This window comes from Taudactylus pleione, unplaced genomic scaffold (assembly GCF_031769625.1).
Source record: "Taudactylus pleione unplaced genomic scaffold, aTauple2 ptg000019l, whole genome shotgun sequence".
NCBI lineage: Eukaryota > Metazoa > Chordata > Amphibia > Anura > Myobatrachidae > Taudactylus > Taudactylus pleione.
In genome coordinates, this window is record NW_028284421.1 from 31,087,728 (window position 1) to 31,111,818 (window position 24,091).

A 24,091-nucleotide genomic window follows, 5' to 3' on the forward strand; every position below is an offset into this window, starting at 1 on the left:
TAATCACCCTTAAATTAACAACTTTCTTTTAAACTTGTTTTATTCAAGTAAATCACATGGTATGGTAGAAATATGACATTTTATCTAGTAGCATGGAGTATGGCAAGGGGTTGGGGATGCAAAAGGATTACAGGTTAGGAAGCCGTACATGTTAGGAAAAAGGCGTGGGAATAAAGGGAGTGAAATTACAGTATATAACCTATTTTATTGAGATTGTCATTCACTGGAATACAGTCTGGTAATAATTGATATGTGTATTTTAAAGTCAAATAAAGGGAGACAGCAGTGAGTGTGTACAGTAAATTGTTAAACAAAATTATTAACTTTGTTACTGTGTATTCATACCAGAGTCCCATTTTCATTGAATTATGGTAGGCTATACGTAATGTTGCTGGTGATTATTTCCGCTGAAGCAATGAACTGTATTCTGTGTGTGAGTTCTACTAAAGAGTAATGTATTTTGCTTTCATTCTTTGGCTAAGTTTCGATGAGCTGCTTTATAAAGGAAACAAAAAATAATTCTATACTGATGCTAGATTAATATCACTTTGAGCTGTAGCATCAAATTATAGGATTGTTTCTATATATAAAAAAAATATTAATCTGCACATATAAAAAAACATTTTACCTGTTAAAAGATTAATTCAAAATATATAGCATATGGTGTTTTCTTTACCCTTCTTTAAAATACATTCCTAAAATATCAAACTTCATATATCAATATAAAAATAATTCATACCAGGGTTGGGAAAAAAGTAAAAAAATAAAATCAAACAAAAAAACACATTTGTTTTCCAACCCTGGTTAAAAAGCATTATAACATGGATCAAGGTTTCTAATACATAGCATTGTTTCACAGTATTAATATAATATGCAGGATTCCATTTTTTTTCTATTAAAAGATTAATTAAAAAAAACTGGTTTAAACCACTAAAATGGTGTAAAGCGGTGTTATCGTTGGAGCACAGGACAGACAAACGTTTTGTTAAAAGCCAGTACTTTTAAAGTAAGTTGCTTTCTGTCTGACAGTATCGTTAAGTATAGCTGGTATCTCAATCTGAATTCTGTTATATGTCTGCATTGCTGGTTCTTTGTTTAAACTCTGTATTTTGTAATATTAGTAGAAGCATTCATGCTCACCATAAGAATTTGCGGGGCCTAATACAAATAAACTGACCAGTTTCTCTATCTCCTTGACAGATGGACAAATGGGCAAAGACATGGATAAGAGTAGGAGGACAAATGGGGAGGTAGTGAGTGACATAGCTGGTAAAGTGGTGCAGAGACACTTGGAAGAGGGAGGGCAGAGACATAGCTGGATGTTTCTATTACTGTTTAAATGGGCCACCAATGGATGAAGGGGGATGTGAGGAGGGGGGTTGGTACATTTATGGAGTGTAGAAAATTACTGGTGGTTCAAAAGGAAGCTCCTTTAAGCTGGGTACACGCTGAGACGACGTCGGCACGTTATGTAGTTTCCGTCCGAATCCGAACGATATATCGGCTGCATCGCTCAGTGTGTACTGCCAATATGTGCACTCCTGCGGCCGTTTGCAACATCGTCCGGTCGGCTGTGCTGCACGTCCGACTGGATTATATCGTAAGCAGCCCTGTTGCAGGTAATGATTGATGGAACGTGGTATTTTTCCGTAGTTCATCACTTCATTCTGATGTGTACCCAGGATTCGATATGTCTGCCCGTTTGACTGGTAGTCTGCCGGCACTGATGATCCTGACTATGTACTGTTTCTTTTTTTTTTTATGTTTAAAACTGATCACATGTACTCCGATTATATCATCAAATTGTTCAATTTCAACCAAGTTGGACACACAAAGAAGAGTGTACAACTTGACCCTTGATATGTAGCCAACATTATTGACAATTTAGCTTTTTTTTTGTTTATATGGGATGGTCTATTTGGTCCTAGTTTTATGTTAATATGTTATGTCAAAATTGCTCTTTTGGAAAACATATTTTGATGAAAGTCCTGTGTGAACTAATGGTTCTTTTTTTTTTTGAACATTGGAGAGACTGACTTAGAGATCATAGGTGTGCACATGATTTTCTTTGCAATGCAGAAATGGTAGTGAGGACTGGGAAAAGTAGACTGTACTGTACTTGCTCCTGCTCAGACACCTATATTGGGAAGCCATCCATGAATTTTTTGACTCCCGTCTGTTCTCTATTCAGCTGTCAAAAGTGGAATGGAGGAGAAATTTTAAATTAACACCATGTGCTCAAGGCTTAAACTGAGATGAGCAATGTTTAAAATGTAGCATAAATGAAGAATTGCTCAAGAAGCTGTATTTTTTGTAGCTTTTTTTACCAGTCTGGTTGTGAAGGGGTCACCATTATCATAGTGTAGTATTCTGCTGCATTACTTCCTCTTGTCAGTATTTTTTTCTGGCTTCACCCACTCTGTGGCATGTCCTCACAAGCACAAAATTACTTTCTGCATATTCTCCAAACCTTTAAGCACTCCTTGAAAACTTACCTCTTTAAACAAGATTATCTGAATTCCACAACCACCCATATATTCTCCGTAATCTATTCTACACCATGGTTGTCAACTTCTGGTCTGCCCGATCCGGGAGAGAGCAGCCATTTTGGCAAGGCAGGAGATGTGGCGCGGCAGAAGTGGGCACCGTGGTTACTGGCATTGTGAATCGGGGCTTTAATGGTGCGATTTTGCGTGAATCGTGTCATCGGCTACCCGGTCCCAGGGTGAAGTGGGCAGCCCCCGACTGACTGGCCTACTTTTACTGGCATCCGGGAGCGCCACTTGAGACTTGGTAGCCTCTTAGACGTTTCAGGAGAGTAGGCAAGTATGTTTTACCCTATCATCTCTACACAGTCCGCACATAACTGTACATATGTTGTTTTTCTACACTCATAAAGCCCCCCGACGCCAGGCCTACATTGCTGTGCGAGTGGATCACACACGGCGCCAAGAACCTCTTCAGTTGGGCTGGACCAATTTGCAATATGTAGCACTTATCTTAATGTATCAAACACCTACTTCCCTGTAGATTGTAAGCTTGCGAGCAGGGTTCCCTTACCTCTGTCTGTCTGTTTTTACCCAGTCTTGTTTTATTACAGTTTTTGTTCCCAATTGTAAGCACAACGGAATATGCTGTAGCAATATAAAGAGTAAATGGTAATAAAAACTAATATGAAGTCTACCCTGCTGCTTTGAAACTATAATGACTAGGACAATATGTAAGTTATGTTCTGATATATTGAATAATTGAAGGCACTTTTTTGGGGGGTTTGGTTGTTGGGGGTGTGATGATACTTGAGGTGCGTGAGAGGTTTCTATTATGTGCTAGAGCATGTACCGGTAACTATATCTTCTGTGTTAGCCCAGTCTACTTTTTCAATTATTGTGCATTAAGAAAAAAATCATCTCCTCATAGATAAACCATTTACATACACATTTTGTTATGACCCATATTTGTAGCTCATATATATTTGCTATACTTGTAAACGTTTTAAGGTGTCAAATCTATTTAGGGGTATATTTGTGCGGTTGTACTAACTAGATCAATCTAGCACAGGACAGAACTATGGCTCAGTGCACATTTTACTACTTATTTCTCTTTCCTTTATGTTATCCAATTAAATATATTTAACTTAATATGCTGGGAAAAAAGAACCCCAATTTTCCTGGGATAAAAAATACACAATTTATTAGGAAGTAATGAAAAGGTTATTAATGCTGCAATAGGCAGTCCAATAATGTGACATCTAATCGGGGTTCCTGAGGACACAAACCAGAAATGAACAACAAAATGTGATTTGCGTCATGTAGTTATGTTGTCTACATTTTTATTGTTGAAATATTTGATTAACTTGTGCCTAGGTGGTGTAGCTAATGATCTTATCTCAGTATGTTTTCCTGCTTGACACTTTGCACTGTGTCGCTAAACAATTGGTAGCAGTGTTATCAGTTTGATTAATTGAATTAATGGATCAAGCAATAATACTAACTAAAGGCAAGGCAAGACCATTGTACAAATACAGCATATTTACACATGCAGCAATAAATTGCACTGATAGGACACTTCCTCATATTCAAAAGCTTATAAAACCAGCTCTACTTTTAATTATTAGTCTTCTATTTTCCTTTACCTGTTAATCAGTGTTTCTTGGAATTTATATTTTCTAGAACAGTTTATTTTAAGGATTGTGTTTTTATGTGTTCTATATTTGCATTGATTTATACTGAATATATTTCCATGTTTGTTACTTTTTAATCTGTATTAAAGCTGCTTACACCAGTGGTTTTTACTGCTATGTATACTGAGTGGAACGACTGACCTGGCACTAAAGCTGGGCATCCACTATACAATTTTCTGTCTCCAATTTGGCTGGTTGGAATGAAAACCTTGTAATGTATGGGAGCAAATTACAGTCTACCATATGGTTTTAAACACTGAAAAAAGGGCAAAAAAATTTGTTCAAATTGGTTAAATCTGTGTGTTTTTTAACCAATTTGTCTGAACAACCGTTTTTGTCTGTTTTCCAGTGTTCGTGAGCAATTGGACGACTGTCATTTGCTCTCCTATTTATTACCAGATTTTCATTTCAACCAGCCAGATTGGACAGATTTATGATAATTGTATAGTAAATACCCAGCTTAACACATGGGATGCTACCGCAGCCAGCTAGGTTTCAACTAACACTGACTTCTTCCCATGCATCTGTACCACACCTGCTGCGTCCCCTGTCTGTTATGTAGAAAAACCATTCTGCACATGTCCTGCTCCTGCCCCCCGGGAGTGATTTTGTGGTCTGTGGCCAACATCGCTCCCAAAATTGTGTAGCAGAATGCCGTGCAAATGGGATGCACCTAAACCAAAGGTGTGCGAAGGGGAAAATTGTGCAGAGATCAGCTGCAGCACGGGGGACTGGTAATCAGCCCACCCTGCCCTACGCTACACACTGCTGCGCTCTGCAATAGAGTAAGGGGGTACACTATGCCACAGGGAGAGGTGAAGTAATGGGGGAAGGCAGCTTTTGGCACTGGATGGATGGGGGGGTTATGCCCCACATAAAAATTATTTTAAACATTAGTAAATTAAAAAAAAAATTACTGTTTCAAACCGGGTTTGGGGGGAAAGAAAATGGTCAGTTAAGTGGTTAAAACCTGCACTGTAATGGCTGAGCTTGGGATACTCTGCCATAATGTATAACTGAATTTTTTTTTTATTATTATTTTTTTTTACTACAACTTATCTCAGTGAGAGAGAGATGTAAGTTTAGCACTTAGAGACTCTTCTATTGATATTCAATATGTTGAATTGACAAATGAAGAACAGTATCTATCTATCTGGATGCATCTTCAAAAGGAAGGGAGAAATGTCAACCTCACATGTACAGAAATAAAAATGGTAGGTTTTGCGCTAGTTAGATACTTGTTTAAATGTTCAAATGATATTCTAATCAATATCCAACAGTGCTGCCCCCTAACCCAAATACACAAATAGTAATGCCAACTGGCTTATGTTTAGTGTATTTAAAAACATGCTGATTTGTTGATCCTTGTGTGAGATTATATTCCGTTTCCGTGCCGAAGATAATATACAAAGTAACAGTGAAGCTAACATAACAATGGTGCAGTAAATATATATTGACATATCATTGGAACAACACCGTAATAAACCATCAAACTAGGTAGGACAAAGGAATATGCTCGTGCTATATAAGTAAATGTTAATAGGGGACAAGAGTTTGATAACACTGTGGGGGAGGTGTATCAAATCTTCTTAAGAGGACAAGTTGACCATAGCAACCAATCAGCTTCTAGCTAGCATTTATCTAGTGCATTTTATAAAATTATAGATATAATTTGATTGGTTGCTTTGTGCAAGATTTCATTGTTCTCCTTTGGTACATTTCCTCCTCTTTTGTCTTGACTGATAAATGGAGGTGAGTCATGAGGAGGGGAAATAAATCACTGAGATGTACCCAGCACAGGACAGCACATAGTGTTGCTGAAGGGGACTTGGAGACACTTGAAGCAAGGAAAGTGCTAGGGATAAACTTTAAGAAGGTTAGGGCCATGCCCAGGCCTGGACTGGCCATCTGGCAGTTCTGGCAAATGCCAGGTGGGCCGGTCCAGTACCCGGTCGCCAGCACACCAGCATGCAGCCAAGCCGCAGCACTTCAGAGACACCCACGCCGCTGCCGCTGTCATTCAAGTCTGATGCAGGCCGTGAGCTAATCAGCTTGCGGACAGGCAGCCAATCAGCAACGACTGCCGGTCCACGAGCACTGATTTGAATGACAGCGGATCTGTCTGACACTACCTGGGCCTGGCCCCCAGTGCAGTGCATGTGGCTCTCGGCAGAACAGGTACTGGCACTGCGTAGCTCAGAGATGGGCCCAGGGTGAAGCGGAGGAAGAACAAGCGGGGCTGAGACAGCAGCACTTCTGGGGAGACGACGACGGCGGCACTGCGGGGACAGCACGATGCAGTGAGCAGAGGAAGCCATGCAGGAACCCGGGAGCAGAGGAGGTCTTCTGTCCAGCACCCCCAGCAGCTGCACTCCCGCCCCGCCAGGGGCCGAGGTAAGCTGCCACCCCTCCGAGCAGGGCCACTGGCCTGGGTACCTGCAGGTAAGTGAGACTCTTGTGTCTGCATAGGAAGGTCTTGGAGGGGTTCTTCTGGGTGCTGGGTCTAGGGGGAGGGCTCTCCTGGGTGCTCTGTCTAGGGGAGGGTGCCCTCTTAGGTGCTGGGTCTAGTGGGTTAGGAGTGCTGCTGGATGACACAACCCAGTCCTGTTATGCTGTGACATGTGCCATGCAGTACCCGGTGACCCTGTGTTAGTTGGGCCCTTAATGTATGCATAGTGGTGTACATGGGTGTAGTCCAGTGCATGGCATAGCCTCCTCGAATATTATAGTACGGACATTCTATGAAACCTTTAACCCTATTACCTTAACACTAACCCCTAACTCTGATACCCTAGCACTAATACCCAAACAACCTTAACCCCCGACTATAACAAACCCCTAACCTTAATAACCTAACTTCCTAGCACTAACCACTAACTCTTGATAACCTAACACTAATACCCAAACAACCATTAACTACTAACAACCTACCTTAACCCCCTGATGCTAACCTAACCCATTCTTAACCCAAAGGGCCATATGGTTCTTATCTGCCGTCAAATTCTATGTTTCTATGACACTGGCAAGTTGCGTGCATCTACAGTACTACAACATTTGTTTATTGAATGCCTGCACTAACCACCCGTAGAATAAGTGTGGGTTACCAATACCATATAAGAGCACACATGAGGATTAGTATATTGGACTTTTGTCTATCTTCATATTGCACTATATAATTGCATTCACACCAAGGAGGATCAGATCTCTGGACATTATAAGCACGTCTATGTATTTTATATACTACATTCATTTACAGGCTCTATATCCACGGGATACAGTTGAAATACCGACGGATGAGAAGCTGTCCGTCGGAATCCAGCTGTCTAAATTCCGACATGGAACTAAAGACAGGTGTCTAAATCTAGACGCCTATCTTTAGCCCGACGACGGAATCCCGCAGGACAGCTTTCAGAGAGTTAGGGTTTGGCTAGGGGAAGGGGGGGGAGGTGAGGAATTAGGCACCCCCCAGGAGGGTTAGGTTTAGGGTGCGGGGAGGGGGGGGTAAGGTTTAGGCACCCCCGGGGGGACAGGGGGAGTTTTAGGGTTAGGCACCCCCAAGGAAGGGTTAGGGAGGGTGCTAAGGGTAGGGTTAGGTGATTTACCTGCACCGTCGGGATTCTGCTTCTGTTGGGCTTCCACTGTCGGTATTTCACCCGGCGGCTATCAAGCCACCGGGATTTCATACCCAACCCCTATCCACAGGCTGAACCTATATTGTTTAAGCTGTTTTTTTCATAAAGATATTCTTAGCTGCACATCAATTTGTTCGCATTAGGTACTCAGGAAGGATCAGATCATGGGACTTTTTTATACGTATTCATGTATTTATGCTGTCTCATATTTTAAGCTAAATCTTTGTTATGACTGGAATATAATGCCGGTTAGGGTTTTTTATCACTAATTTATTATTTTCCATATGAAATGTAAATTATCTATACTGAGATGGATAATCTTGCCATTTACAGTACATGTATTCTGAGCTAAATATATTTAATACTATAATCTGGTGAAATAAACATTTACTGTTTTTAAACAATATTGTTGTGGCTGACATTTTTTAGGGATCCATACTCTACATACGCCCAAACCACCCCCCTTCCAAACCCCTTTTTTCTCACATGAGATAGAAATAAGCGCTGTGAACTCTCGCCTTTATATTTACCCATAATTCTAGTAGAGGTACCTAGGCAATATGAAGCTGCAACCTATTTCTTTAATAATAATTGGAATTTGCGCACATAGACAACACAAAACTCTCCATGGCTACGGCTGCCTGCTGTGCTCTGGTGACCTGCAACAAATTCACCTGCTGATGGTACTCAGGGGGAAGACAGAGGCTGCTGGACAGACACAGGGGGGGGGAGTGAGAGATTGCCGGAGGGATTTAGGGGGACATGAGTTGCTAGTGGGGTTGCATAATGTGTAAAGGGCGTTACTATATGGCATAATGTTATAAGGGGCATTACTGTGTGTGGCATAATTTTAGAAGAGGCATTACTGTGTGTGGCATAATGTGGTCTATGGGGCATTACTGTGTGGTATAATGTGTTATAAGGGGCATTACTGTATGTGGCATAATGTGTAATGGGCATTACTGTGTGGCATAATGTACTGTTTAAGGAGTACTACTGTGTGGCATAACGTGAATGGGCTCTGTGGCATAGCGTGAATGGGCTCTGTGTGGAGTAACGTGACTAAGGGACACTACTGTGCAGTGTAATGTGACAAAGCGGCACAACTGTGTAGCATCATTTAAATTGGAGGTACTTTTGTGTGGTCATGTCCCGTCCCAGCTAGGCCACACCTGTTTTTCAAGTGTGCGCAAATACATCAGTTGTGTATGGCAGTTCCAATGCTCTTTATGAGCACATATAGTGTAACTACGGCTCTGCTTTGGTGTGCACAGACCACTTCCCTAAAAAATTCCTACAGTGATCATTATCTAATCCTCTACAACTGCTAAGCTAGGGCTTGGTCAATTGGCAAAATGCCTTCCCTTTTCTATGTGTGTGACTTAAACCAATGTCGTGCCAGCTTTACCTAACAGAACCAACCAAATACCAAATGTTTGACTATGGCACATGTTTGAATCCTGCAGGATGAGCCCAGTTCTGTGTATTTTAAAGCAGAGAATATGTACACTTGTATGTTGTTCTAATATTAATTATATTTGTAAGAGCATAGACTAAAAGTGGGAGGAGTCAATAGTAAGGGGAGGAGTCTATGCCAGGTGCTGACGCAAGGTGGGCCTTTTTTGCTTTAAATGTCAGGGCCTATATTTAGTCCCAGTCCAGCCATGGCCATGAGAGCTTACACACTAAAAGGGGTCTTTCCCCTTGCACAATATTGTAATAAGAGTGCTGTTATAGGATTCCACATAGAATTACTGAGATACTGCTGTGTATGTTGGTTGTTTCAGAGCTGATATTACTAGGGCTCACTAGACATGTATAAACAACTTCATGTGTGTAGTTCCTAAATAAAATAAAGGATGTAACTTCTTGTATTTAATGCATAAATATGGGGGGAAAACAGATCCATTATGGATTTATTGTTGCTTAAAGTTAGATGTTAAATGCACCAGGTATCTAAAGCTGACCTTTCCCAGAGAGTTCTCTGTTTTATCCCCACTGGGTGTGGTTACTTTGTGGTAGATATTAAAAGGGAAAAGTAGTGGGTCCTGTGTTCGGGGGTATACAGTATGCCAGTGGGGTGGGGAGCTGTTATAAACCAGAGGTGTCCGTCTTCTTGGTCTTCAATGCAATGTTGAGTAGCCCCGGGAGGTAGGTACCGCAGCTATTCAATTCACCGCGCTGTTTGGGCAGGCTAAAGAATTTCTTCTCACACCCCTCTGGGGGTGCAAGGAGAAATCCACCAAAAGTGCCGGGCGCACAGTTGTTTGCCGCCTTAGTGCAGCGCTAACAGCAGCCCGGCCGGCACTTTAGTCGGAGAATGCTGGTTCTCGCGACTAAACACCCAGGTTAGACGCGAGAAGCGGCATTCTCCGACTTGCCTTAGCGGTCTGAATTTAATAGCTTCGGGAGCTCCTTCCCAGCGCTATTCAATTCGCGTTGAATTCTGCCCAAAGTGTGTTGGTGTATAGTAGAGTCTGTGTATGTTTGTGCTAATGATGTGTGATAAAGATGACAGCGTCCCAAAAATTTTTCAACTGTTTATTCCTAAATGAGAGAGACGGTGCTCTCGACAATAAACAGATGTAGGTCAGTGAGAATAGTGTTGATGGCACTAGGGTGTAGGTGGCTCCTGCAGAGGGAGCACTTCCTGTTCATACCTGGTCCAGTTGGCCTTGAGGTTTGTTCCCCTGAATAGCTGAGCTTTTGGTTGAGCTGGCTTAATAGGGATCCTCTTGTGTGCTGGCTGCGCGGCGTCAAACAGTGGTGTGGATCACAGACACCAAGATTGGGTCTAGTGTCCAACATGGTACTGGTAAGAGAAGAGGCAGTTATAAGGAGGACAAGAGGGAAGACAGAGTCCCAGGCCAGAGGGTTGATTGTCCAGTCACACCCTTTCCCCTCACCTTCTCCAGTACTGTTTTGGGTCATCCCAAAACTACATAGCAGTTATCCAGGGGAACGTATGTCAAGGCCAGCTGGACCTGGTATGTGGGTGATCACTGCAGGAGCATGCAAAAATGAATTATATGTAAAACAGTAATGTGTGTATAGATGTGTCTCTCTCTCTCTCTCTCTCGTGGACTGGATTAAGCTGAGCAGCTTAGCGCTGAGTGATTCGTAGTGGCCAACGGCCTTGGTCAAAGTGGCAGCATAGCTGAGCAGTGGAAAAATTCCTTTAAAAAGACCTCTAGGGTAACCAAACAAGGGTTCAGTCTGATAGGTGAAGTGTCCTTATGCGTTTCTCTGGTCACATATGCGACGGTTTGATCAGAGGAAAGGGTGCGAGAAGAAATGCCAGCGGCTATTGTGCATGAACGAGAAGAAATGCCAGCGGCTATTGTGCATGAACGGAGCAACAATTTCTCAGTCGGGCGCCCAAAACTAATAGCCGCCCTAAAAACAATTGAATCGCCCTCACAGGGTTTTTCACTGTAAAATGTTACTTGAATAAAATACACATTATGTGGGTGTTTTTTTTACTTACAACAAAAAAGTAGGAAATTAGCTGCAGAAAATAGAAGACAGCAAGAAAGGCTTTTATTTTTCTTAACTTTTTCACCATATATTAAAGTTTTTTATAATTTGCTTGGTCATACATTTGAACATTATTTTCAAAAGCCATTTAAATAAATATCCTGTGTGTGTGTGTGTGTGTGTGTGTGTATATGTATATGTGTGTATATATATATATATATATATATATATATATATAATATATAATACGTGTGTGTGTACATGTAGTAGTTTGTAGGCTCAACAGGGATTGATATTCTTTGTGAAGTGCTGCGGAATATGTGTGCTATTCTAAGTAACTGTTAATAAATAAATAATCCCTACCTTGCTGCTGTACATAGATGTACTATATTACGACTAGCTCCATTGTGGAAACATTACAATGTAAAATTACGTATGTTAAGTTATTTCCTTATGTTGTACTATCAGTTTGATTTAAAATGCAAGCAGCATCAATGCTGTAATTTAACCTGTTGAGTACTTATTGAAAAAGATGACTTGTTGACCCTTTTTGGATGTCTATGAATGTTATTTGGTTATGGTTACCTGGTATGTTTAATATAGAACTGTTCTGTAGGTGTTGCTGCAAGGGAAACGGCACAGGCTCTTAAAACCCTGGCACAGTCTGCTCGAGGGGTAGCAGCTTCCACTAGTGATCCACAGGCTGCCAGCGACATGTTGGATTCGGCTAGAGATGTGATGGATGGGTCAGCCAAGCTCATCCAGGAAGCAAAGCAAGCGCTAGTGGCTCCGGGTGATGCCGAGATTCAGCAGAGACTGGCCCAGGTCAGACACAGCAACTAAGTAGCATGCAAAATTCATGCATTGTCTGCTAAACCAGTGATTTCCAAACTGTGCCACAGCCTAATCTCAGGGGTGCCATGTGTTTTCTAGTCCCAAATAAAGTCGTTTGGGCCTTCATGTTAATCAGCTAGGCCTTGCTCTGCATGCTAGTATTAGAGAGTCAGCTTGCAGCTGTTTACATTGTCTATTCTACTTATGTGTGGCTGTGCTGTTCCGCCACCTCCTCAACTTCCTCAACCAAGTGGACTACACTAAGTGGTATAGTTACTAAAGTGCATGTTTTTAGAAGTGGAGATGTTGCCCATAGCAACCAATCAGATTCTACTTCTTATTATTTATCTAGCACCTTTTAGAAGATCTTCGCTAGAATCTTATTGGTTACTATGGGCAACATCTCCACTTCTAAAAACCTGCACTTTAGTAAATATACCCCTAAGAGCGAATGAAGTCTAGCACAGAATCACGGGCTCCCACAGAATTCAGTGTATGAAGTGTGCCTCCTGCTCACCCCAGACTTTGGGCCACCCCCTTGTTTGTCACATTATCTCTGTGTCTTCTCACCCTCTGTTTCTGTAACCTCCTTTGTGTTGGCTTTTTTTGCATTTCATTTTGATTACACATCTCCCATTGCCCCCCCCCCCCCCATCCGATGCTCCCACAACCTACTGTACATTTTCACCACATCTTCAGCTTTGCCTTCCACATCTCCCCTCTTCTTGTATTTCTTTCCTCCTATTCTGCTCAATGTGTTAGACAAGTTTAATGCTATTGGCTGCTGATGAGAAGAGATGTGGGGTGCGAGCAAAAACTAGTGAGGATTTTCTGCTGGGTGACCTGCATTGCAGTCATGAGAGAAACTCGCTGTTAATGTATTTCTCTCATGGCCTAGGGTTCCACAAAAGAAAGGCCTTAGTGTGCCACGAACTGAGAGTGTTTGGGAACCACTGAGCTAAATTAAGGAATGTATTATTGTACAAGCCATTTTAGTGTAAACCTAGGGCATTTACTATATATAGTATTGAGTAATAGCTGAACCTGTATACTGCCTCATTGCCAGTTGTGTCATTGTGTTTTCAAACACTAGCTGTGAAATCCTGAATGTTGCAAATAATTTTTTTTATTGTGTTTTTTTTTTTAAGGTGGCTAAAGCTGTTTCTCATTCGCTGAATAACTGCGTGAATTGCCTTCCTGGGCAGAAAGATGTGGATATGGCTCTGAAGAGCATTGGAGAATCCAGCAAGAAGCTGCTGGTGGATTCAGTAAGTCTATACTTATTGAAAGCCAGGTTCTGGAGTGGCACCATTTTATTATATTAAGTTTATAATGTTCTCCACACATGCTATTTTCACTGTGAGTGATTTTCCTTTGCTCCCTATCATAGCACATTTGGAGTTCATGAGTTCTAGTAGGTCAAAGTTTAAATGTATCCCTATTATCTATTTCAATGGTTTAAGCTCCTTGTTACATAGGCAGAGACAGGTAGTTTTTGAACATGCTCACTAATTGTGTATATAATGGAGCTCTCTTCTTCCCTAGTGCTTTTTTTATAGTTGATAATGGAGTGCAGCAGTACAGGGAACAATGCAGGTATAAATTCATCTGGCCGGCCCTACTCTTTGTTTTATGCTCAGTAATGTTCAGATCATGTTGGAAATAGTTCCAAATTGGTTGATCTTTTTAGTAAAATAAGACTTTAGCTTTTCGAGAACTAGAATACTCTACAAAATAACAGGCCTGAGACGTAATAGACACGGTAGATGTAGTTATCTTGGATGATGTTCTGTGCTAATTTTACGCAAAGAATGCAGTAAATCAGGTACTGCATGGAGAGAGCCTTTTCTTCATGGCAACTTCCGTATCTAGTGCTGTTTAATTACACATTGTGGTATCTTATTCTTCTTTAAATGACAATGATGTGTTTGAACTGTCCTTTTTAGCTTCCTCCAAGCACCAAGTCTTTTCAAGAGGCTCAGAGTGAACTGAACCAGGCAGCTGAGGATCTGAACCAGGCAGCTGGAGAGGTGGTTCACGCTTCCCGAGGGCAGAGCGGGGAACTGGCAGCCGCTTCTGGCAAATTCAGTGATGATTTTGATGAGTTCCTCGATGCTGGAATTGAAATGGCTGGGCAAACACAGGTGAGATTTAGAACTGGCTGTCAATTTTGTATGAAACCAGAGATCCCTTTATAATGTAGTGCCTTGTGAACTTTCCAAACCTAACGGACTAAGAGAAGTTCTATTTTCTTTTTGTTTTGTTTCCAAATACAGAGGGTGAAGATCTATCAAGCCTCCTAAACAGTGGAGTAGTTCCACATGGCAACCAATCAGCTTCTAGCTAGTATTTATTAAGTACATTATATAAAATAAGTAGAATCTGATTGATTGCTATGGTCAACGTCTCTACGTTTTACGAGGCTTGATATAAAAATCTCCCGGAAGTGCGCTATATCTTACAGAAATGAAGAGGTAATGGAGAATCTTATGACAAATTCTTAATTCTGATTGTTATAGCTCCAACGTGTTGACTGTTGCTATTCTGATAAAATATGGCTCTCTTTTGAACACTAATGTAACTTAAGCTGATTTCCACCATAATTGACATCACTATTGCTCCCTTGGATTGACATCCTGCCTTTTCTGAATATAATTTGAATTGTAACATTATTACCAAGTTCTGCAGAATTGAATATCAAATACTAGTCAAAACAGAACATGGTACCAGCTCAGCAGTGGCTGCTTTACATTAATATACAGCCGCCAGGAGAATGAGAAGACACTGGCTAATCAGAGAACCTCAGCAGGGCTGCAGCTGGGTGGAATATTAGTGCTTCGCTGTATAGTACTTCTTGGAGGCTCAGGAATCCCACTAATTGTTTTTCTGAAGGCAAGAATCTTTTTGCCTTTTCTATTGCTTTAGAAAGTTGATTTGTTTAAGTCTTGTGTTGTCGTATAAATTTACAATCTGCATAATTTATAAATATGGAAACAAATGTAAATGTCCATTGATAAAGCTGTTTTTCTGTCCTTAGATGACTTGTGTCTATATTTCTGTACTGTGCGATTGAAATGTACAAATTTGTGTATGAGAATTAATTTTGTGGGAAGTTAAGATGTTTGGCAAATGTTTACAAAGCTGTTCTAGCCATGTTTTTACACTATCACTTGTGGTGACAGTAATGACATGCAGTCATTACATTCACTTTGAGAGCTCTCTTGTATTCTAGTACATGGATACCCAAAAATTACATTTAGTAGTATTTTATAAAAGTACATTAACAGACACATTAATCACTGTAATTAAAATACTTGAAATTATTACAATTAAAATTTATGATGTCCGCCTTCTGTTTCAACTTTTATAATTTGTAAATAAGGTTTGGACATGGGCAATTTCAGAAGCAAAAACAGAGAGAGAGTACCAATCATCATAGTTATAGAAGAATTGCTTTACCAAGCATATCTCTAGGTTATAACCACAGATGGGCATCATTGCTTTGCTCAGTAAGCAGAGACCTCCAATACATAAATACTTTTCTCAATAATATATTTTTAAGCCTGTTACTTATACCTGTCCTAATATTTCAGACCTCTGCTGATACTTCCAGTATGTAGTAATCCTCTCTTAAGAAACAAACTAAATAACTATGAACTGTTCTGAGAGGTTTATGGGAATATTATGATGATTATTAGACTTTGTATTCAGGAAAGAATTACAGCTTTGTTTATTTAAACCCCTTTGTAATTTAGTGATCCTGTCCATTTAATTGTTTGACCTGGAATTACAGATAAATTGGTAAGGTGATGAGGCTTGAGTTTTGAATAATACATGACAAGCTCACAATGAGATCTCAAACGCAGGACTTTCATGGTTCAAGAATTTGATAACACGACCTGTGCATTCAGCATGTGAGTTTGACTATACATACATACTAAGTGCAGGGATCATACACCCAATTATGGTGTTAATCAGAAGTCATCGCAGTAGATGGTAGACTTTTCTTCTACTGTTACTTATCTCTGTGAGTTTAAAATATTTTTCTTGACACCACTCACCTATTGTTGTTGTGATTTTTTCTTTTTATAGAGTAAAGACGACCAGATGCAAGTTATAGGGAACCTCAAGACCATCTCCATGGCTTCAAGCAAACTACTTCTGGCTGCGAAATCTCTCTCTGTCGATTCCGGAGCGCCAAGTGCCAAGAATCTTCTGGCAGCAGCTGCAAGGTGTGAGAACGCAGTCAAGTCATCTTCACTAGGGATCTTGTGGTTCTTTTGCTTGATTATATTTGTGTTTCGTGCAGATATTCTACTGGATTCTGATTTGCCCATTCCCGTAAACTTTACAAGCTTTAAACTCTCAATCTTTTTCTCCATGTCCTTTTCTTCCTTTTTTTCTCCCACACCCTCTTCTTTTCAATCTCACACACACTGTTCCTTTCAAAACGCCCTCTTTTTCTGGTCGCTTACTGTACCCTATACCTACTTCTCTTGCAACACCCTCTTCATCCCCAATACCCACCTATCTCCCCAACCGATCACGTCCTCCTCTCTCTCCACCCCAACATCCTCCATGCTCACACCCCAATTCCTCCTCCTCTCTCCACTCTCACCCCTCACATCAGTTTCTATAACCTCCTCCCTCATCCGTGTCTCTTCGTCGTCGTCCCCGCCACTCACACCCTCTTCCTACCCACTTGCTGCACCTTCTACCTCCCATATTCACCTCTCACCCACTCTACTCTCGGCCTCTCACCCACCTTCCCCTTCACTCTTGACCTCTTACCCCTCCACTCTCTACCTCTCACCCCTCCACTCTCACCCCTCCCCCTCCACTCTTGCCTCCCTTTACTCTCACCCCCACCTCCCCTCTCTCACTCCCACCTCTCTCCCCCACCCCCCCACTCCACTTTCATATCTGTCAACCTCACATTTTCACTCCCATCAAACCCCCCCCTACCCAATACACAGATCACTTGCTTATACATTGTAAATTCACAGAATTTCTTGTGTGTTTTTTCAGAGCCGTGACAGAGAGCATAAACCAACTAATCACCATATGTACCCAGCAGGCTCCAGGACAAAAGGAATGTGACAATGCTCTGCGTGAACTGGAGGTCTGTTTTTAGCACATGGTATCACAGCAAACAAATTTGTAATTTCTTATTACCCCTATCTTACAACTTTACAACAGTACTTATTATTTTGTTACCAATACAATAGGACATAATTAAGGTTTCATTGCTTATGGCTAATGTCCCTTAGTTTAACATTAAAAAGAGTCTATGGGGAAGTTGTACTAAGCCTTGGAGAGAGCTAAAGTGGAGGTAGATAAAGTACCTACCAATCTGCTATTAATACCCCTTTCACACTGCCAGCAATAACCCGGGTTATTTCACTTGAACGTGCAGCAACCGGGTATATTGTTTAGCGTGAAAAGGCCTAGTTTAAATAACCTGGGTCGGCATTTCAGCCCGGCTCTATGTGCTGTATATCAGTTGCATTTTCATTTTTCTTATTATGTTCTGGGTGTGTGTCTGATATTTGTCATGTCAGACCAGAGCACAAAGGCTATGAGTGGATACTCCTCTGAAAGAAGTTACAGGTCACACTATTTTGTCCTTGGCAAATTCAGTGCTACTGCCATTTGCACCGCCGGGTGGTGTAAGTTGTAGCCCATCTCCAGGTGGCACTGCATCCTAGTCAGCAGATCCAGCCTGGCTCAGGAGAATCTGTATGTAATACTGCCGGCCGCATGCTGATTTTGGTAATTACCACTAACCCTACCCCCTCCCCTAAGCCTCCATTAGGGGTGCCTAACCATAACCCCCCTCTAAGTACCTAAACCTAACTTCCCCTTCCCCGGTTTACCTTCGTTCTGTATGCCGGGGGTCGGGCTCTCGGCGTAGATCTAATGATAGGCATCGGGATTTCGACGCCTGCCATTAGTACCTTGCCGGGATTTGACAGTCGGGAAGCCGGCGGTCGGCATTTCGACCATCTACTTCCTGACTACATCCCGGTCCAGGTGTCTTCTTCCTCCATCTGTTTCAGAGGTGTTTCAAGGAGGTCTCTAGTCCTCCAAGTCTGGTTAGTCAGGATTTGTCCTGTTCGTTGACAACACCTCAGAGCCAGCTTGGGTCAAAGATTTTGTCTTACCGATGCAGTGGTTGTTTGATGCCTCTTTGCAAATGTCTTTAAATGTTCTGGCAATTCTACACAAGCATAAGTGTCCCATGATGCTTAAGTTTTGGGATGGCTCAGGTTCCATGAGGCAGGTGAAGTGGCACCCATTCAGACTTAGGGGGCGATTCAATTCAACGCGATGCCCCTAAGTCTGAATGGGTGCCACTTCACCTGCCTCATTCTCCGACCACATAGCGCACTGAATTGAATAGCTCCGGGAGCTCGCTCCCAGAGCTTTTCAATTCGCGTTGAATTGAATCGCCCCCTTAGATGTTTAATCTCATGTAGATGGGGCCTTGGACATCCTGTAGTCTTAAATTCCAGATGCTTTTAGTGTAACTGTACAGTGAAGACTCTGGTCTTTGTACCTGGTTCCCCAGACATGGGCATTTCTATACGGTAAGTTCCAACTCTCTGTACATTTGTGTTAAGCTACCCTCTTCCTAGTGAGGGCTCAGCTTAATGGGAATTTCCACCACTTTTGCCTGTTTTAACTTAATGTCATTCAAGTCTACCACATTTCTATATTCTGGTTTTAAATGCATTACAGGATCCTCTTTTGAACCATTAGATTCAGGTGAGCTAAAGCCTTTTGGCAATGTTAGCAGTTAAAACTGTTTCTGAACTAGGCTCTGTGTATTGTAGTTCTCATTTTCCATGACCAACCCTTTTATCAGTCAAATGTGGTCTGCCGGTTTCAAATTATTCAAGGTATTGTGAATTTTGGTTTTTGAACATAAGAAGTCTCCTGAAGAGGTGGGCTGTTTTTGAATGAGGTGCGGACACTGAGGGCTTAAGTTCAGCGGAAAACTGATGTCCTCAAGACAGGTGATCTTTTCATATTCTGATTCTTAAAAATCAGGCTAGCAGGCATCCAATCAGGCTGGCAGGCATCCAATCAATCCATTGCTAGAGGAATTACTTCCACAATTATCAGGCTTATAGTGGTGTTGGGCAGCCTGTTCTTTAAAATCTCAAGGCACATTCTACCAGATCGGTGGGCAGCATGGTAGGAGAGTTCAACTGAGCACATGTGTAGGACTATCGCCAATGTTTCTTGGTGTGTGTGTGCGTTTCCCATAATTCGAGGACTAATGATGAGAATTTTTTAGTAATACTTCAAATTCTATTCTTTGAGTCCATTGGGGGACATTGGCATTTGACCTTTATGCTCCTCTTCTTTAAGTTGTAGTTTCATGTTTTTGAAGCACATTTATATTTTCCTCCTGCTTGTTCATTCCTATGCTATAGGGTGATAAACTATGTTGAAAGCAGCAGAGAAAGTAAAGATGAGTGGCCCTTCTATTATCCAAAAGTAGATCATTAGTCACCTTGGTGAAGGAAAGCCCATTTGCAAGGGGTCAAGAAGAGAGTGAACAGAGAAAAAAGGTGTAGTGAGTGATAAGTTGAAGAGGTGAGCAAGGAGGAGGAGTGTGGAGGAAGACGGGAAAGAACAGACTAAAAGGGGAAGAATGAGAGTCCCTTGTAGTCCCTGACAGGAGCGAAGGGTTAAAGACGGTGGTAGGAATGATGGGAGATGGAGAGCCAAAAAAGAAGTTGGTGTAATGGTTAGCATTAAAGCCTCAAAGCACTGTGGTGGAGCGTATGTATTTTCCCTGTGCTTTTGTGGGTTTCCTCTGGGTTACTTCAGTTTCCTCCCACAATACAAAAATTTACTGGTAAGTTAATGGTTACCTGACAAAATTTAACCCTAGTGTGTGTGTTTACATGTGATTGGGAATATAGATTGTAAGGTCCACTGCGGCGGAGACGGATGTGAATGGCCAAATATTCTCTGTAAAACACTGAATATGTAATTCACTACTTAAATAACTATACATACATACATAAAAAATAGATGAGACAATTTTTCCCATGAAGTAAGATCTAGTATATTGTACATTTCTTCTTCAGAGTCCATAAGGAGACCACAGGGATACCATGGGGAAATGTGGTTGGAGTGATCCATGCCCCAAACAGTTAAGCTTTCAGCTCCCAGGATGCCTCAGGTCCTCCTCCACATATACCCTGCCCCTGACCACAGGCATTCAGTTATTCGTTTGGTGTGGCAGGATTCAGACGCATCTTTATAACGGGGACTGCTCAGGCAGCCCCAAGCTTTTTTATTTTCTGAATCAATAAAAAGGTTTAACAGTGCGTTACCACATCGCAGCTGGTAGGGGATTGTCAATCCCTGAATAAAGGTACAAATAATAACAAAGAACCAGCACTAATCAATTGTTAATAAATATATCTGAAGAACGAATGTGTCAATAAAAACAGAACTTTTATTAATAAATCAAACATCCTGTGGGTGATGAATGTCTATCCTGTACAGATGATGGTATTAGGACTTACTCCCAAATGACTGAATATCTGAACACAGCAATAGTTACCAGCCAGTGGATTGAAGTGATAACAGTCCTCTTAGCGTGTCCTGCACAATTTCCTGGGGCTGTAAAGATGTCCACTTGTAGCTGCCAGTCCAAAGTCAAAAATGGGAGCTTGTTTTAATGTCCAAGAAAGATCATACTATGATCACATGGTCCAAAGGGGACCTATCCTGGACGTTGTTTATCCCTTTGTTACTTGGTTACGGGACAAACAACGTCCAGGATAGGTCCCCATTGGACCATGTGATCATAGTATGATCACATGATCGGCATTTAGCCGTATTTTTAGTGCTATTAAAATCTCAAAGATATGAAAGTTTTGCCTCCTTTTATTTTTAAAGTCAAAATCTATGAAAAACGGATGTGTCAGTCAGTGATTTCACACAAGTGTTTTGGATTGTCTTAATTTACAGGGTATAAAAAGAGCTTCTACATTCAATTGTATTATGCTTCTGATGAAGCTGGATGCCACTGATCCAGCGAAACGCGTTAAGCTTTACCACAAACTCCCAATAGGTTGACAAGTAACCTAGGACGTTTTGGACTCTCCATGGATTTTCTTGGAAATTAAAACAAGCTCCCATTTTTGACTTTGGACTGGCAGCTACAAGTGGACAACTTTACAGCCCCAGGAAATTGCGCAGGACACGCTAAGAGGACTGTTATCACTTCAATCCACTGGCTGGTAACTATTGCTGTGTTCAGATATTCAGTCATTTGGGAGTAAGTCCTAATACCATCATCTGTACAGGAGAGACATTCGTCACCCACAGGATGTTTGATTACAATAGTGATATGACTGTCAAAGCTCTTTTAACTTGTAAGATTTATTAATAAAATTATTGTTTTTATTGACACATCTGTTCTTCAGATATATTTATTAACAATTGATTAGCGCTGGTTCTTTATTACTTTTTTATTTTCTGTGTTATTTATTTTTACTTCAGAGCACGCAGCACTAGATTTCCTAAAGGACGCCTGTGCTGCTGCTCCACCTACCCCCGCCAGCGCCGCAACAACAGTAACCGGACTGGTAATTTCGGCGGGCACCAGCGGAGCTTGGCTAGCGGCGATGCTGGGACCCGGGACTGCAGCTGGAACCACAGGACGCAGGTAAGGTGGTTCCCCGCTCGCGGGGAACCACGTGGCAGTCCGTACCTCCGGTCGTTGAAGACCTGCTGTAGTGGAGCGACCGCTGCGTCCGCTCCCCCACTAGACCACCGGGGCAAGTCAGTCTGGCGTCGGGGACAGTGGCGGCAGCCATGTTATAAGGCCAGCCCACCCGGGGGTTGATACAGCATAGGGGAGGTAGGCTCCCCCCAGCAGCCCCTTTCCCAGCCTAGATACCGATCCATCAGAGGTTTTCCCACTTCTGGGTTGCTCCTCCTACCCTCCTCTGTATATGAGACGCCCAGTGACCACTATCATTGTTGTGCTGAAGCTGCTGGTCTCAGGAGGTTTGGGTCTAGTTTCCCTGTATACCTCTCCCCAGAGGCCAGGTAATACAGTGCTCAAAATCCTACCAAGCCTTGTGTTTTTAGTAGTTGATTCAGGGCCCGTTGCAAGTATATTGTATATGCATTGTATGTGACTTTTGGTGGCTCTGTTGTGTGGTTACTGCCTTTGTTTTCATGTACTGTCAGGAATAACTATAACTGCTATTTCTCCTCAACCCTTTGCTACAAGTGTGTGGGGAATATTTTTTTTTCTCCCAAACTGCCTTCACAAAAGAATAATAAATGTGAAGTACAGTCACACTTGCACTTATTTATTATGTCTAAGAATAAGGGTAAACAGGAAACTGAGGCTCCAGTGCTGGTTTTAATGTAAAAGCTATTTGGCGGGCTTGTCCTCTCAGGACTTTGTACAGGATGGTTTGTGTGCTAATGGGATACCCACAGCAGTTCCAGTCTTCTATGTCTGTCCCTCCTATACATCCTTCCTGGATGGAGGTTTATGCCCACTGAAGTCAGAGTACGGCTCAAGGTTGCGTACACACGGTACGATATCTATGAATGATATGAATCATAATGATATCGTTCAACGATATATCGATAATTTTTATGCGGTAAACGACCAATGTTCTCGCATGAACGATAACGATATCTGTGATCGTCCGTACATGCAGGCCAACTTGCATGATATTGTCAACTTTGCTTGTTCAGAGATATGGCAGGATGACTTCACTGAAAGATCTTCGAAACATATCTTTCAAAGATATCTTTCAAGTCGTTGGTGGTACAGATCGTACCGTGTGTATGCAGCCTCAGTCAGCTGCTGCTTTTCAACAAATGTTGCAGGCGAACAGACCGGTAGCTAATACAGCGCCTAAGCGTACAATATAATTTTATCAGTCTGCTCAGCATGTAGATGCATCATCTGACTTCTCAGATGATGCGCCGGGTTCTTTTCCAGGGTCTATCTCAGGAGAGGAGGACCATCCTTCTACAATGGATGTCCCTTCTTTGGTGAGGGCGGTCAAATCAATCCTAAATATAGAGGATGATGAGCCAGCTCCTAGACCTAAGGCTCCAGTGTTTAAACACTAGAAGTAGTAAAAGCGGAGTTTCCGAAGTCTGAGAAGCTTACTGAACTTGGAAGAAGTGAAGCATGGAGTACCCCAGATAAACTCTTCCATGTTACAAAAAGTTTATCCTCTTAGTACATTCAGTAGGTGGGAAAGGATACAAAGTGGGAAGTCCCTCCTACTGTGGATGCTCATTTGACACATTTAGTCGCGAGTGCTGCATTGCCTATTCCCTTAAAGATTCTACTGATAGAAAACTTGAAATGTCTTAAATCAGTGTTTTCATTTTTCTGGAGTTGTTACTCGGCCGTGGGCAGTTGAAGAATGGACGGGGGCATTGGTAGATACTCTACCAAATGCTACCAGAGAACAGCTTACCTATATCTCCCACATACGGGTAGCTGCTTCTTAACTGATAAGTAATTAACTGCTTCACCCAACATACTGCTGCTTGGTTTTTATTTGCTCAGCCTTTAAAACTGATAGGTTAATGACTAAACAGCATTTCATATTATTTTAAAATCTGTATCAAGGCAGGAAATTACTCTGTGTCTGTGTTAGTATATTGTCCTCTCACCATTTGTTTATTTTACTGCTGACCCTTTGTTGTGTGAGGAGGGGGTTGGGGTGGATCTGTGTGGACACCTGATTCGAGTCATACTTATTTGTCACTATCAGGCTGCCATATCCGAGGCTGCTCCTGCAACAGTGCTTAGATTTGAAGTGTAAATAGAACATTTAAATTGAAGCTGGAGTTATTCACGAGTTAAACAGGAGGAGAACAGAAGGAGAATTTAACAAATCAGCAATTTCTGCTATTAAGGACTGCTTTTACCTACCACCACATTTCCATCATG

The 24,091-nt window shown here is 41.8% G+C and overlaps 1 protein-coding gene across 2 annotated transcripts in view; it reads left to right on the forward strand.

Moving 5' to 3' along the window:
- TLN2 (talin 2) overlaps window positions 1-24,091 on the forward strand; it is a 320,515-nt gene that overhangs the window by 189,972 nt on the left and 106,452 nt on the right. For both annotated transcript variants that reach the window (XM_088446408.1, XM_088446417.1), the window contains exons 28-32: window positions 11,906-12,114; window positions 13,272-13,391; window positions 14,070-14,267; window positions 16,216-16,355; window positions 17,152-17,245. In XM_088446408.1, the coding sequence (XP_088302534.1) occupies window positions 11,906-12,114; window positions 13,272-13,391; window positions 14,070-14,267; window positions 16,216-16,355; window positions 17,152-17,245 (761 nt within the window). The remainder of the gene's footprint in view (window positions 1-11,905; window positions 12,115-13,271; window positions 13,392-14,069; window positions 14,268-16,215; window positions 16,356-17,151; window positions 17,246-24,091) is intronic.